Here is a 12,874-nt window from a genome sequence, read left to right as displayed (position 1 = left end):
CCTTCTCCCTGCAGTTTGAGAGGGGAAGCTGAGTTGCCACTTGTTCAAGACCAAGATCCCTTCTATGTGGGGCAAGAGTGAAAATGCTACAAAACATCACTAACAGTTTGAAGATGGCTTTTTCTTATTTCTACAAACCTTTTTTTCCAGAGGTACTAACAAAGTTGGTTCAGAAAGCTTCTGGGTTGGTTTTTTTTTTTTTTTTTTTTGGTTTGTTTGTTTTTTCAGTTTCTGTGGGGGAGCAATAGCTTGGAGCTTCCTAGTTCAACATTTTGGTGCTGTCCCTTGCAGGAAGTGTATTTTTCACTTATTTCCCATTCTAACAATTCTTATTTTAAAATAAGGAAACTGGGGCTTAGGGAGTTCTACAAATTGCCAAAAATTAGAGCTTTTTAATGGAGTTGAGATTACACTCTCCTAATGGAAAGTGCCTGTTTTACTTACCATATATTTGGAGCTCATAATAAGCATCTGATAAGATGGTTACCCCATATTTAACTGACTGGAGTAGAATTAAGCAGGAAACAGGCAGTCTTAGGTTGGGGTACTGTAACAAAATACCATAGACTGGGTAGTTTAAAGAACAGACATTTATTTCTTACAGTTCTAGAGGCTGGGAAGTCCCAAGATCAAAGTGCTGGCAGATTTGGTGACGGTTCAATTCCTAGGTTGTAATAGCTGCTTTCTCACTGTGTGCTCACATGGCTTTTTCCTGGTGCTTACACACGTGAAGAGATTGCCCTCTTCCTTTTCTTCCCATATGAGTATCCCTCCCTTATGACCTAATCAAAACCTAATTAGTTTTCCTAAGGCCCCATCTTCAAAACCATCACACTGGGGATTATGGCTTTAACACATGAATTCTGGGGGTGGGATACAGACACTCAGTCCATAACAGGCTTCCCTTATTCACCAAACTGATAAAATCTCCTGTAATATAATGGTATTAAATAGGGATGGGCTTCAAATTACTTTGTTCAGAATCCTCATGCTGAAGGACATGAATCACAATTTGAATAAATGCAAAGGCATACTTTTTTTGGGGGGGTCGGCAGAAAGACAATATCCTAAACGTCACCTCCCACTTAAAGAGTATCAAAGGGTTTTTATAATTCGAGAAAACTATCTTTATTTACATAGAAAGAAAATTAACTTAGATTAGCAAATAAAACTGAAAAACAGTAAGGGGGGACTTGCTCTATTATGCAGTAACAAAATACAGTAAGGCTAATGTTAATGCTATCAATTAATATGGTATTAGAATAGGAATATAAAAATAGATTAATGAAACAAGAGAACACAGAATAGATCTTGGTATAAATGAGAACATAAGGCAGTTTTAGTTGAAGGAGGAAAAGATCATATGGTTAAAGGATTACATAGCAAAGTTTCAGTTGAATAGGAAAAGTATGGGATCAGTAACCTTTCCCACTAACCCATGTCTGGAAAGATGACCTTAGATTTGCCTTTTTACCAGTTTCCCTGAAGAAAATACCACTGTAAACCCCTCAGATGCCGTGGTGGATTACTGTAAAATGTCCTGGATGAGGATGTTAACATTTCCCAGGCTGAGGTGAACCCCACCTTTTGTAACCTCTTCTCCCCTGTGCAGTGCTAAGGCACTGGAAGCTGTGTTGCTCAGGCAGTTGAAGGACTGTCTGTTGGACATGCTGTGAAGATGCTGTCTTGTCAGGAAAAGCTAATAATAAACATAATGTTGGTTTAATACTTACTGTTCTGTCTTTTTGATTGCCAATTCAAATCTGTGATGGCAATATGGTGGACATGCAGTTGTCAGAGCTGTGTGACTGGCTGCTAAACTAACAGTTGGATTATTTTAACAAATTGTGCTTGTACAACTAGAAACCCATCTAGAAGAAAATAACAACCTTCATATATGACATTAAATGCTAAATTCTAGGTGGAATTAAATATTTACATATTATAAAAAGAAACAGTAAATAACTTGCAAGAAAACCTAAGAAATAACATACATAATCTAGAGATTAAAATATCTTTATAACCAACCCATAAACTTTGTAATGTTTAATATGTGAACAGGTCTTCAAAACTGACAAAAAAGAAATTATAGGAAAATAGGCCAACAATATGAAAATTTACAAAGAAGCAAATCTAGGAGCAGGCAAGGTTATACTCATCAGACAAACATGAATTTAGCATAATATCACCTAGTGCCAGGCTAGAGGAAACTTGTCTTCTGGAAAATTACTGATAGCATCTATTAAAATGTTAAAGTAGCACATATCCTAATTGCTTATCTTACTCTATCTGACCATGATAATCATTCTTGTTTCTGGGCCTTAGCCCTGGCCATCTATAAGCACCAAAAATGTAATCCTCTTAGTTTGGTTTGCATTAGAGTTGGTAGTTGCTCTGGTGACATCAAAGCTGCACCAGCACAGGAGCATAACACTTAATATGAGAGAATGCTTACTGAGAAATGGAAGAAAAGAAAGGATATTTAAATTCACATAGATATACATGTATGTTATTTGGATACATAACCTCAGAAAATCAACCCCTGGCATTTTAAATCTTATCTCAAGACCAACCTTCAGAAATGCCAATGACAAGCAGTGCAGTGGTACAGTTGTATCAGCATAGCATTACTTTGAGTTTAAAAGAAATTGATATATTTGAAAACAGCCTAAGGTTTAAGAGTGACATAGTCATTTTTAATCACTTATTCAAAAGAGCACTAACTGCTTTCTATATGTCAAGTAATTGAGGACAGGAATTAAATAAAAATCCTCAAACAGATTTGCTTTAATAAAAGAATTATGTCTAGGTCTGAGATCTCCCCTTTCAGAGCTATTTTCCCAAAGAAAATAAACAAACAAGAGATGAGGTGATTGACTGATTATGTCTGAGAGATTAGGAAAAAAAAGTCTCAGATTAAAACTGAAGCTGCAATGCAAGAGTTTTAATCAGTGGCATATTAAAAAATGTTAGAGTACCATGGTTTCCTCATTATAAAAATGTCAAAAATTTCTAATGCCAATACTAGTCATGTGAACTGTTGAGATTTCTGATAAATGTTTCAGTAAAAACTAATTCTCTCTAATAGGTCTGGTCATGTATTATTAAATACGATCCCTTAAATGTATATGATCCAATCATCTTGCAAAATCATGCTGTAATTTCTCAGTAGTGACCACACAGAGATTAGTGATACGACATTTGAGAGTAAGTTTAAATAACTGAAATTGTTAAGTTACCATCTTAAGTTTAAAAATTATTTCATATAGTAAAGATATGATTTTAGAAATATCTGCTGTAAAATATTAGCATCTATTTGGAAGTGTTGGTCCATTATTACATGTACTCTGTATAGTTTCCCTACCCGTTTCCCTATCTTTTAAAATTTTCCAAAGTTTAAAAGAAATAGCATAAACAACAGAATAAGCACATATATTATTACAACCCAGAATTAACTAACATTTTGCTATATTTACTTAAAATCTTTCTTTCTTTTTAATGAGATAGGTATTTAGATATAAAACTGAAGTAGCTTTAACGACCATGCTTGGCCCCATTTCCCTTCTATTGCCTTTCTCTCTAGAGACAACCACTTTAGGGAATCAAGTGTGAATCCTTCTGATCTGTTCTTCATAGTTTTACATAAAAATGTTCATCCATAACCAGTGCTTTAATAGTAGTGTTGGTTAGTGTTAATTCAAATTCACACATGTATGATTATAATATATTCATCACTTCTTTTTTTTTCACTCTACGTGATTTTTCAGATCTTTCTCTGTTAATACATATAAATTTGATTTGTTATACTTAACTGCCAGAGAACGTTCTATATCACATTTTATTCATCCACTTCACAAGTGACAGACATCTCTTTCCAATTTTTTGCTAATATAATTCTTGCTGCAATGAACATAAAGGTGCACGATTCCCTGCGTACATGTATCAGTTACTTGGGTATATGTATATATACTCAAGAGCAGGAATCTGGAATCTATTTTTAGAGATTCTTTTCTACCCCAAGGTTTGAAAAAGATTCTCCTATAAAATTCTTATGTTACTAAGTTTTGCTTTTTGCACTCTAGTCTTAAATGCTTTCAGATGTCATAATAAATACTTTAATGTATGACAACAGCAAAGACCTAATATTTTTCCAATGAAGAGTCAATTGCCCTGAGACCATCTTTTGAATCATCCGTGATTTTCCTGCCCATCTGTGATTACCACCTCTATAAATTGCCAATTCCCCATACAGACATGCATGTTTCTGAAAACAGTATTCTATCACAATCTTTGTTTTCTACAACTGCATCAAGAGCAAATAGTTTTGATGATTGTACATGTAGCGAAACATAACAAAAAGATGATAATTCTGTCTCTTAATTTCACATCGTTATACCTCTCATATCTTTTTCTGAATGCATCAGGTAGGTCTTCCAGAACCATAGTGATTAGTGTCCAGAACTGGATCCTCATTTTAACGAGAATGCTCCTAAAACTACAGCATGAACAGTGTTGGTTCTGGGGGTTCTGGGAGTGTAGAATTTCAAGATACTATGATAGTTATTAAATTCTCAGTATTTTAAGTTTGAGTTGTTGCTGATGGATTTTCCACATTCACATCACTTTACTGTAAAATACTTTTTCTGATATACTGCTTAGTATGAATTCTGTTGAAGGTTTTCCTAAATTCAAGGCATTCACAGAGTTTTAATGAGTATGAATTCTCTGGTGTCTAATATGATGTGACTTCTGGCTAAAAGCTTTCCCACATTCATTACACTGATAAGGTTTTTCTCCAGTATGGATTCTCATATGCAGAGCAAGAGTTGAGAACTGAGAGAAAGCTTTCCCACATTCATTACAACCATAGGGCTTCTCACCTGTATGGCTTCTCATATGCACAGTAAGAGATGAACTTTGACAGAAAGCTTTCCCACATATTTTACATTCATAAGGCTTGTCACCTGTATGAATTCTCACATGTACAATAAGTGATGTGATTCGAGAGAAGGCTTTTCCACATTTATTACATTCATAGGGTTTTTCTCCTGTATGAATGTTGTGATGTTTAATGAGGTACTGCTTCTGCCTAAAGATTGTTCCACATTCATTACATTTATAGGGTTTCTCTCCAATATGAATTTTCTCATGCTCAGTAAGGTTTGATTTGCCACTGAAGGCTTTCCCACATTCCTTACATATATAGGGTTTCTCTCCTGTATGACTTCTCTGGTGTCTGATGAGGCTTGACTTCTGAATGAAAGCTTTTCCACACCCTTTACATTCATAAGGTTTCTCTCCAGTATGTATTCTTTGATGGATAATGAGGTTTTCCTTCTGGCTAAAGGCTTTTCCACACTCATTACATTTAAAGGGTTTCTTTCCACTATGGATATTCTGATGTTTAACGAGGTATTGCTTCTGGCTGAAGGCTCTTCCACATTGATTACATTCAAATGGTTTCTCTCCTGTATGAATGTTCTCATGCTCAGCGAGATATGACTTGCCACTGAAGGCTTTGCCACACTCCTTACATGCGTAGGGTTTGTTTCCAACATGATTTCTCTGGTGTTTAATGAGGCTTTGCGTCTGAATAGAAGCTTTCCCACATTCATAAGGTTTCTCTCCAGTATGATGTTTTTGATGAGAAAGCAAGTTTCGCTTCTGGCTGAAGGCTCTTCCACATTTATTACATTTATATGGTTTCTTTCCTGTATGACTTCTCAAATGTAGAGTAAGGGATGAGATTCGAGAGAATACTTTACCACATTCAGGACATTCCTGTGATTTCTCTCCAGTATGTATTTTCTTATGTTCTATGAGATTCTGCTTCAGGCTAAATGTTTTTCGACATTCATTACACTCATAAGGTTTCTCTCCAGTATGAATTTGATCAGGCTGAAGGAGATCTGATTCAGGCTGAAGGCTTTCCAACATTCTTACCATGCACAGATATTTTCTCCAACTAGAATTCCTTAGTATCTCTTCACACGTGACATGGATGAAAGCTTCTCCACATTCAGTAAATTCATATGGTTTCTCTCCAATAATAATTCTCAGGTATCTAATGAAGTTGAATTTATGATAGAAAACTTTTCACACAGGTAGTCCTGAGAACAGATGATTAAACTGGGATGAAATACAGCATCCTTATTATATTCTCAATGGTTCTTTCTTAGGTAGCTTCTTTCATATTTAAGTGTAAATTATGTTCCAAACTCTTTTAAACTGAATCCTGTACATAGAGAAGTAGTCTTAAAGAATCAGTGTCTGTGTTCAGAGTAAATACTTTCCTGCTACTTAGGTTTTCTGAGTTTTTCCTTAGCTGTATATTCCTGGAGAAGGACGAGACTTAACTCACATGTCTTTCCTGCTGTGTCTTTACTTAGAAAATTCCCAGGCCTTTTCTAAAAGGGAGTAGAAAAAAATTATCATTGAAAACAGTAACTGTAAAATATTTAATCCCTGGTATGCAATAAACATACAATAAAGTAGCTATGATCATCATCAATATCAGTAACGTGTGTGAATTTTTCCACTATTTTTTAACAAAATTTCATAAGTGTGCAATTTTTAAAAGACTGTTTCAAACCTAAACTAACTGTATAAAAAAGAGAGCTCAAATACAAATAGCATTCCTGGATGCATATAGCTTAAATTGCTTTTAAAGGAAACTATACACTTTATGAATCAGTAAAGTAAGAGGAATCATAAAGAACAGGTGACAAACAGGATGAAAAGACAAAAATATAAAATTTGGAAAGCCTAGAATGAAGGGATTAAAAAAATAAAAAGAATAGAAATATCATTAAAGGGATGTGTGGTTAAATAAGACACTTATTTCTGTATCTTCCTAAACTCTATTAACATGTCAGTAAGGGGATGAAGGTCATTACTCATAAAAACTAAGAGGTTGAGGAGACAACGGTGGATCAAAGTATTAAGAAACTTTGAAAGGAAAGCAAATAAAGGACTATAAATTAACAGCAGAACTGAGCGGCTTAAATAAAACGCTAGCAGAAGAGGATGCCATTTAGAAGCGTAGTAATTCATCACACAGCTGTCAAAAAGGCTCTATAACTGGAGAGACTGGGTGGGAGTGGAAGGTGGGGCTTAAAAAATGACTATAAAAGGAGGAGCTTTCCCACCAAACTCTCCTAACTGGAAGGAAATAGGAATTTATTATTGAGACAAAGTACAACTGAAAGACTCTAAATTTAGTGATGACAAGGAAAGTAGATGAGACCACCATACTAAAAGAAGGGGATGAGTAAAAATTGATACATAGAATCGGGTCCCAACTGCTTTCTACTGCTAGACTCCAGGAACGCTAGAAGTTGCCAGGTGTCAGATAATGAAAACATTCTTTTCTGAAAAAAGGAGATGATCATGCGAATTTATAGATACTGACATTTGGAGTCTAGATATCTGACTGAATGCTGCACAGTGAAGCCCACCATTTTACAAGCCCCACCCATGCACAAGGAGATTACAATCATCTTTCTGGTACCTCAATGTATTAATGTAGAGTTACAGATCACAAAGATTTGACAAAAGCCCTAATATGGAAGATGGATCAAAACAAATAGGAAAAAAACAAGGCAGGGAACAGAAGAACACACACATACAATACCATAGTTAGTATCACAGAAAGCTAAGAAGTAATATAGCAATGAAATATTAACAAGATTCTATAAATAAGTGGTTTGGGAAGTAAACAATATGATGTTGACCTTAAAAATTCAATAGATTAGGGGGAAAATTCCAGAATTTGAAAAAAAAAAAAAAGGAAAGGAAAAAGGAATCAAGAGAGTAGTAACTGGGAAATTAGTGGGTTAGTGGAGGAATCCAGGAGGTTCAAGAGAAAACATGAAGGATCAGAGAAAGGAATTCCACAGAAAATATGAAGAAAAAATGAATGCAGGAAATGTTCTGAACCCCATATTTCATATTTAGCATGTTGATAATGATTAAAATGGATTACATTTAAAACAGGTAAAATAGCTGTATAAAATGTGAGAATAAATACCCACAGACACTGTCAAAAGAGTTGAACGTGGTTGCCTATGTGGAGTTGGAACTGTGGGTTAAGGATGGAGCAAGCAAAGCTATAATCCTATTTGACTTTTAAAAGCCCACATTTGTTATACCTACAGAGATGTCCTTGAAGACTTGGGCCTTTTGACTTGAATCTACCTATAATTGCAAAATAATGCTAGACATCACTCTTTTTATTTACTTACAGTTGAGTTTCACATGGGATAAATGGTGAATTACACATCTATTTAATGGGAACAAAAATAAAATATGCCAGAAAATAGCCATCTTTGCTTCTAAATCTGATTTACTGTGGTATTTTGATTACTGATACTATAATTTCTGGATACAGAAACCATCACTGTCATCAATTTCAGTTTTCATTTATTTTTCTTCTTTTATTTTGTCTGATATACTGGCACTCAAGCTCTTTTCTTGTAGAGAGCCTTTTTCTTGGCCTCTCTCTAAATCCCTTCTTTCATGATTTTTCCAACCACTCACTGGAAACCTTCAAATTGTTCTGATCTATCCCTCTCAAAACCTTATCTTCATTTTCTTATAAATCACTGCAAGAACTGACTAGTAATATGCTGTTACTCATATCAGTGCTACAATTTCCGTAATTAAAAAAAATACCTCAACCCTTACTGTGTGCCATAAGCAAAAAAGGCACTGAAAACGAATCATAGACCTCAACATAAGCATTCAAGTTATTAACATAAAAGAAAAATGGCAAAGTAGACTTCATCAAAATTAAAAAGTAATGTCCTTCAAAAAACAGTTTGTTAACAAAAAGTTTCTTAAGCAAAAAGTAAAGCCACAGAGTGGGAGAAACTGATAAAAGGCTTGCATCCAAAATATATAGAACTCCTTAAACTCAGTAATAAAAAGATAAACAATTTAGTTTTTTAAATGGGCAAAAGGCTAGAATAGACATTTAACAACGTAAAACTTATGAATGGCCAATAAGCACATTAAGATAAGTTCACCTTAACTAGTAATTGGGAAAATGCATATTAAACCCTTAATGAGATACACTGCACACCCATAAAATGGCTCAAATTAAAAGAACTGGCAATCCAAGTGTGAGAGTGTGAAGCAACCGTAACTCTCATACATTGTTGATGGGAATGAAAAATGGTACAGCTACTTTGGAAAACAACTGAGACTATTTTATAGAGTTAAATATACACTTATTATTTTACCCAGCAATCCCACTCCCAGGAATTCATTCAAAAAAAAAAAAGAAAAAATATGTTCGCAGAAAGACTAGTATGTGAATGTTTATAATAGCATTATTCATAATAGCCAAAAACGGAGATAAAACAAATGTCTATTAACTGATGAATAGATAAGTTATGTCCATAGGACATAACACTAATCAGCAATGAAAAGGAATTAAATATTAAAATCTACAATATGACAACCTCAAAACATGAAACTAAGTCCAAGAAATTAAATGCAAAAGATTATGCACTGTATGACTACATTTAAATGACATTTAGAAAAGGCAAAGCTCTACTGACATAAAGCAGATTAGTGGTCACCAGGGATGGGGGAGCGTGTAGTTCAACTGCAAAATGGCACAAAGAACTGCCCATGGAACTGTTCTATTATACACTGATTTTGGTGTTGGTTATATGGCTATAAACTGCTCAAATTTATCAAATAATATATACTTACAGGGGATGACTTATTTTATCTAAATTATACCTCAATAAAGATGAAAAAGTACATCTTTAGAATGTGACAATGAATGTACATATGTTCATGTATAACTGAAAAATTGTGCTCTAAACTGGAATTTGACACAACATTGTAAAATGACTATAACTCAATAAAAAAAAGTTTAAAAAAAGTACATCTATCCACACTGAAGCTCCACAACAATCACAAATTATTTAATAATCATCTTATCTGTGCTGAAGACTTCAAACAAGAAGGATAAAAAACTGGCCTTTCTCTCAATGAGCTTCAATGTTATGTCTTAGACAGCCAAGTGAAAAACACGAATATAAGAGAGTATACACTTAAGATCCAAGTTGCTCTGAAAGCTACAATATGGGATGGAAATACAGAGATTAGAGAGACTGCCCTAGAAGTGACAGAGATAGTTTAATAAAGATAAATCTCAAGGTTCAATGATGGATAGGACTTTGATAGATGGATCACTGCACAAAGGCAAAGATGCAAAGAATTTCATATACAGAAAGTAGGGGTAAGGGTGTAACAGTTACTGTTTAAAGCTGGGATAATACATGCTCACCAACTGTGTGGTGAAGAGGAAGACTGACAATATAAAATATACATCACCCATAGTGGGGAGTAAATAGATATTGCCTAAAGAAGTTAAGGAAGAAGATGAAGAAAATTACAAATATAAAGGCAACCAAGAGAAATTAAAAAATACAAACTTTCCAAATTTTCAGAAAAAAAATATTCAAAACAAATCAAAGACCTTACTGTAAAAGATACAAAAGATGAAGCAGAACTTAAATGGTATATAATATCAAATAAGAGAACCATTATCAACCATATTGTTCCTGTCAATAAATATAACTAGAGCAGGGGAGGGTAGAGCTCAGTGGTAGAGCACGTGCTTAGCATGCACGAGGTCCTGGGTTCAAACCTCAGTACCGCCATTAAAATAAATAAATAAATAAATAAACCTAATTACCCCCTCCAAATCAAACAAACAAAAAATAAATAAAATATTTTTAAAAATAAATGCAATTTGAATAAAAATAACTATTAAAAGAACTATGATAGGCTCATACAGAAAATTCTCAGGCCTCAACCCAGATCTCCTGAATCAGAAAACCTGCGGGTAGGGCCCATCAGTCTGTGTTTAACAAGCCCTGTAGGTGACTTCGATGTATGCTAAAGTTTAACAACTGGTATAACAAAACCCACCTAAACTATACATATACACACACAAGATAGGCATCTAAAACAATATATAAGAAATGCTGAAAATAAAGAATAAAAATAAAACAAAGAAGATAATCTTGAATATATAAACTACAGAAATATAAGATGCAAAACCAGATTAGCAACGGAGAAGACTACCTCTCTCAACCTAGGAGATCAAATCCATAAACTATGAGAATGTATAAAAAATGGGGACACGAAATAAAAACATACACTAATTTATAATGCAGAGCTAACCAGTTTCTTCTCTATCTTGTAAATAGGTAGTAAACCACCTTTAAAATGCTCAGAGAACATTCTCAAAATTAGCCCACAGAGTAGGTATAAAACCTCAAATATTCCACAAAGTATAAAAGGATAGACAAAATACTTTGACTAAAAAAAGGAGTCATAAATTAGAGAAATAAAAATCTTTCACATGTAAATTTCAAAAGCTACCGGCTGGAACAAACTCTTTGGTCAAAGAGGAAATTAAAATAAGTTGCATAATATTCAGAATAATTATTCAGAACACAATGTATATCACAGCCCATAGAATATATCTGAAAAAAATGCTTGGAGAAGTTTGAGCACAAATGTTTTACATTATTTTAAGAAGAAATAATAATAAACACTCAAAATAAGGAATTACAATAAGGGAAAGTGAGCAAAAGACAAACAAAAATTATTAAAGATAAAAAAGTAATTATTACAAACAGAAAAATAGAAGTAATAATAGATTCACGAGTTGATGCTTAGGGAAAAACTAAAAAGGAATAAAAGCAAAATTACAAAAATAACAAATGATTATTTAAAAATAACTGTTGATGGAAAATAAGGATTGTACAGACTATTTTGCTCAACCCTATGCAAATAAATTTGAAACCTAGTAAATATAACCTATGAAAACTGAGACCAGAAAAGACAGAAAATGTAAACAGAAAAGCATAGAAAAAAGAGACAATTGTTCAGACATTTCAGCACCATAAAGTCCAAGGCATATGTGGCTTAAGATTTAGATTTTACTAAACTTTTAACAAATTACAGTAATACTATTTATTACAAATTTTCCAATTCTTAAATTCATTGAATTTGCAAAGGTATGATGCAAAATAAATCAGGACTAAGCTCTATATTCCTAATAAGCCAAAAGGAAACAAAGAAATTACATATCATTGGCAATAAAAGTCCCTTGTATTTTTATAGGAATTATATCAACATTCTTCACACATATTTACCAGAATTGAATTTTTTATACTGTAAAATGACAGACAATCCTGAACTGAACTAGGTAACATTATCTGAATACCAGGCAAAGTGGTCCTTTCAGCAGCATTTATCCTGTGGTTTAAAAAGTATTTTCAAAACACAAATCAAAATGCTGTAATGCTAAGCAAACCAGTTTTGTGCTGTAATACCTGAATTGAGCAGTTGCAACAGAGATCCTATGGCTTAAAAAGCCTAAAACACTTACTATCTGGCCCTTTACAGAAAAAATTTACTGATCCCCCTACCCGAGAGTGGCGATTCCTCCCACCTCTATCTGGCTGGACCAGGATGCACTGTTGCTCCAGCTTCAAGTACAACTAAATGATAAACCTGGAAGAAATCTGGATCTTAAACTACTGCAAAGACCAAAGCTACCAGGCACATCCTGACTTCTCACCTGTAACCAAGAAATCAATTCCTACATTCCTCAAACCAGCACATTTTGGGTTTATTATAGCCACTTAGCTCTACCATGACTGATAGCACTTTTTATTGCTTTACATATCATGGATGGGCAGATGCCTACTCAGCTCAGGCACTGTAGCATGAAAGTTGTCTCAGACCATAAGAAAATGGAGAAGATGAATGAAATTTTAACAAAAACTTTTTACAACACAGAGCAGAGTATAGTTTGCCAACCTCTGCTCTTAACAGGTCA

General features: G+C 34.0%; 1 protein-coding gene across 4 annotated transcripts in view; it reads right to left on the bottom strand.

The window, feature by feature from the left end:
• Positions 1–571: 571 nt before the first annotated feature.
• The window catches only part of LOC116277836 (uncharacterized), a 52,684-nt gene continuing 40,381 nt past the window's right edge, over positions 572–12,874 (bottom strand). For 3 of the 4 annotated variants that reach the window (XM_031672518.2, XM_072968700.1, XM_072968701.1), the window contains exon 3: positions 572–6,407. In XM_031672518.2, coding sequence (XP_031528378.1) covers positions 4,708–5,946 — 1,239 coding nt within the window. In that variant the 5' untranslated portion in view covers positions 5,947–6,407 and the 3' untranslated portion in view covers positions 572–4,707. The remainder of the gene's footprint in view (positions 6,408–12,874) is intronic. The other variant, XM_072968702.1, reaches the window with a different exon arrangement.

Source organism: Vicugna pacos, chromosome 9 (genome assembly GCF_048564905.1).
Source record: "Vicugna pacos chromosome 9, VicPac4, whole genome shotgun sequence".
NCBI classification, from domain to species: Eukaryota; Metazoa; Chordata; class Mammalia; order Artiodactyla; family Camelidae; genus Vicugna; species Vicugna pacos.
This window is presented reverse-complemented; position numbering and strand designations above follow the sequence as displayed.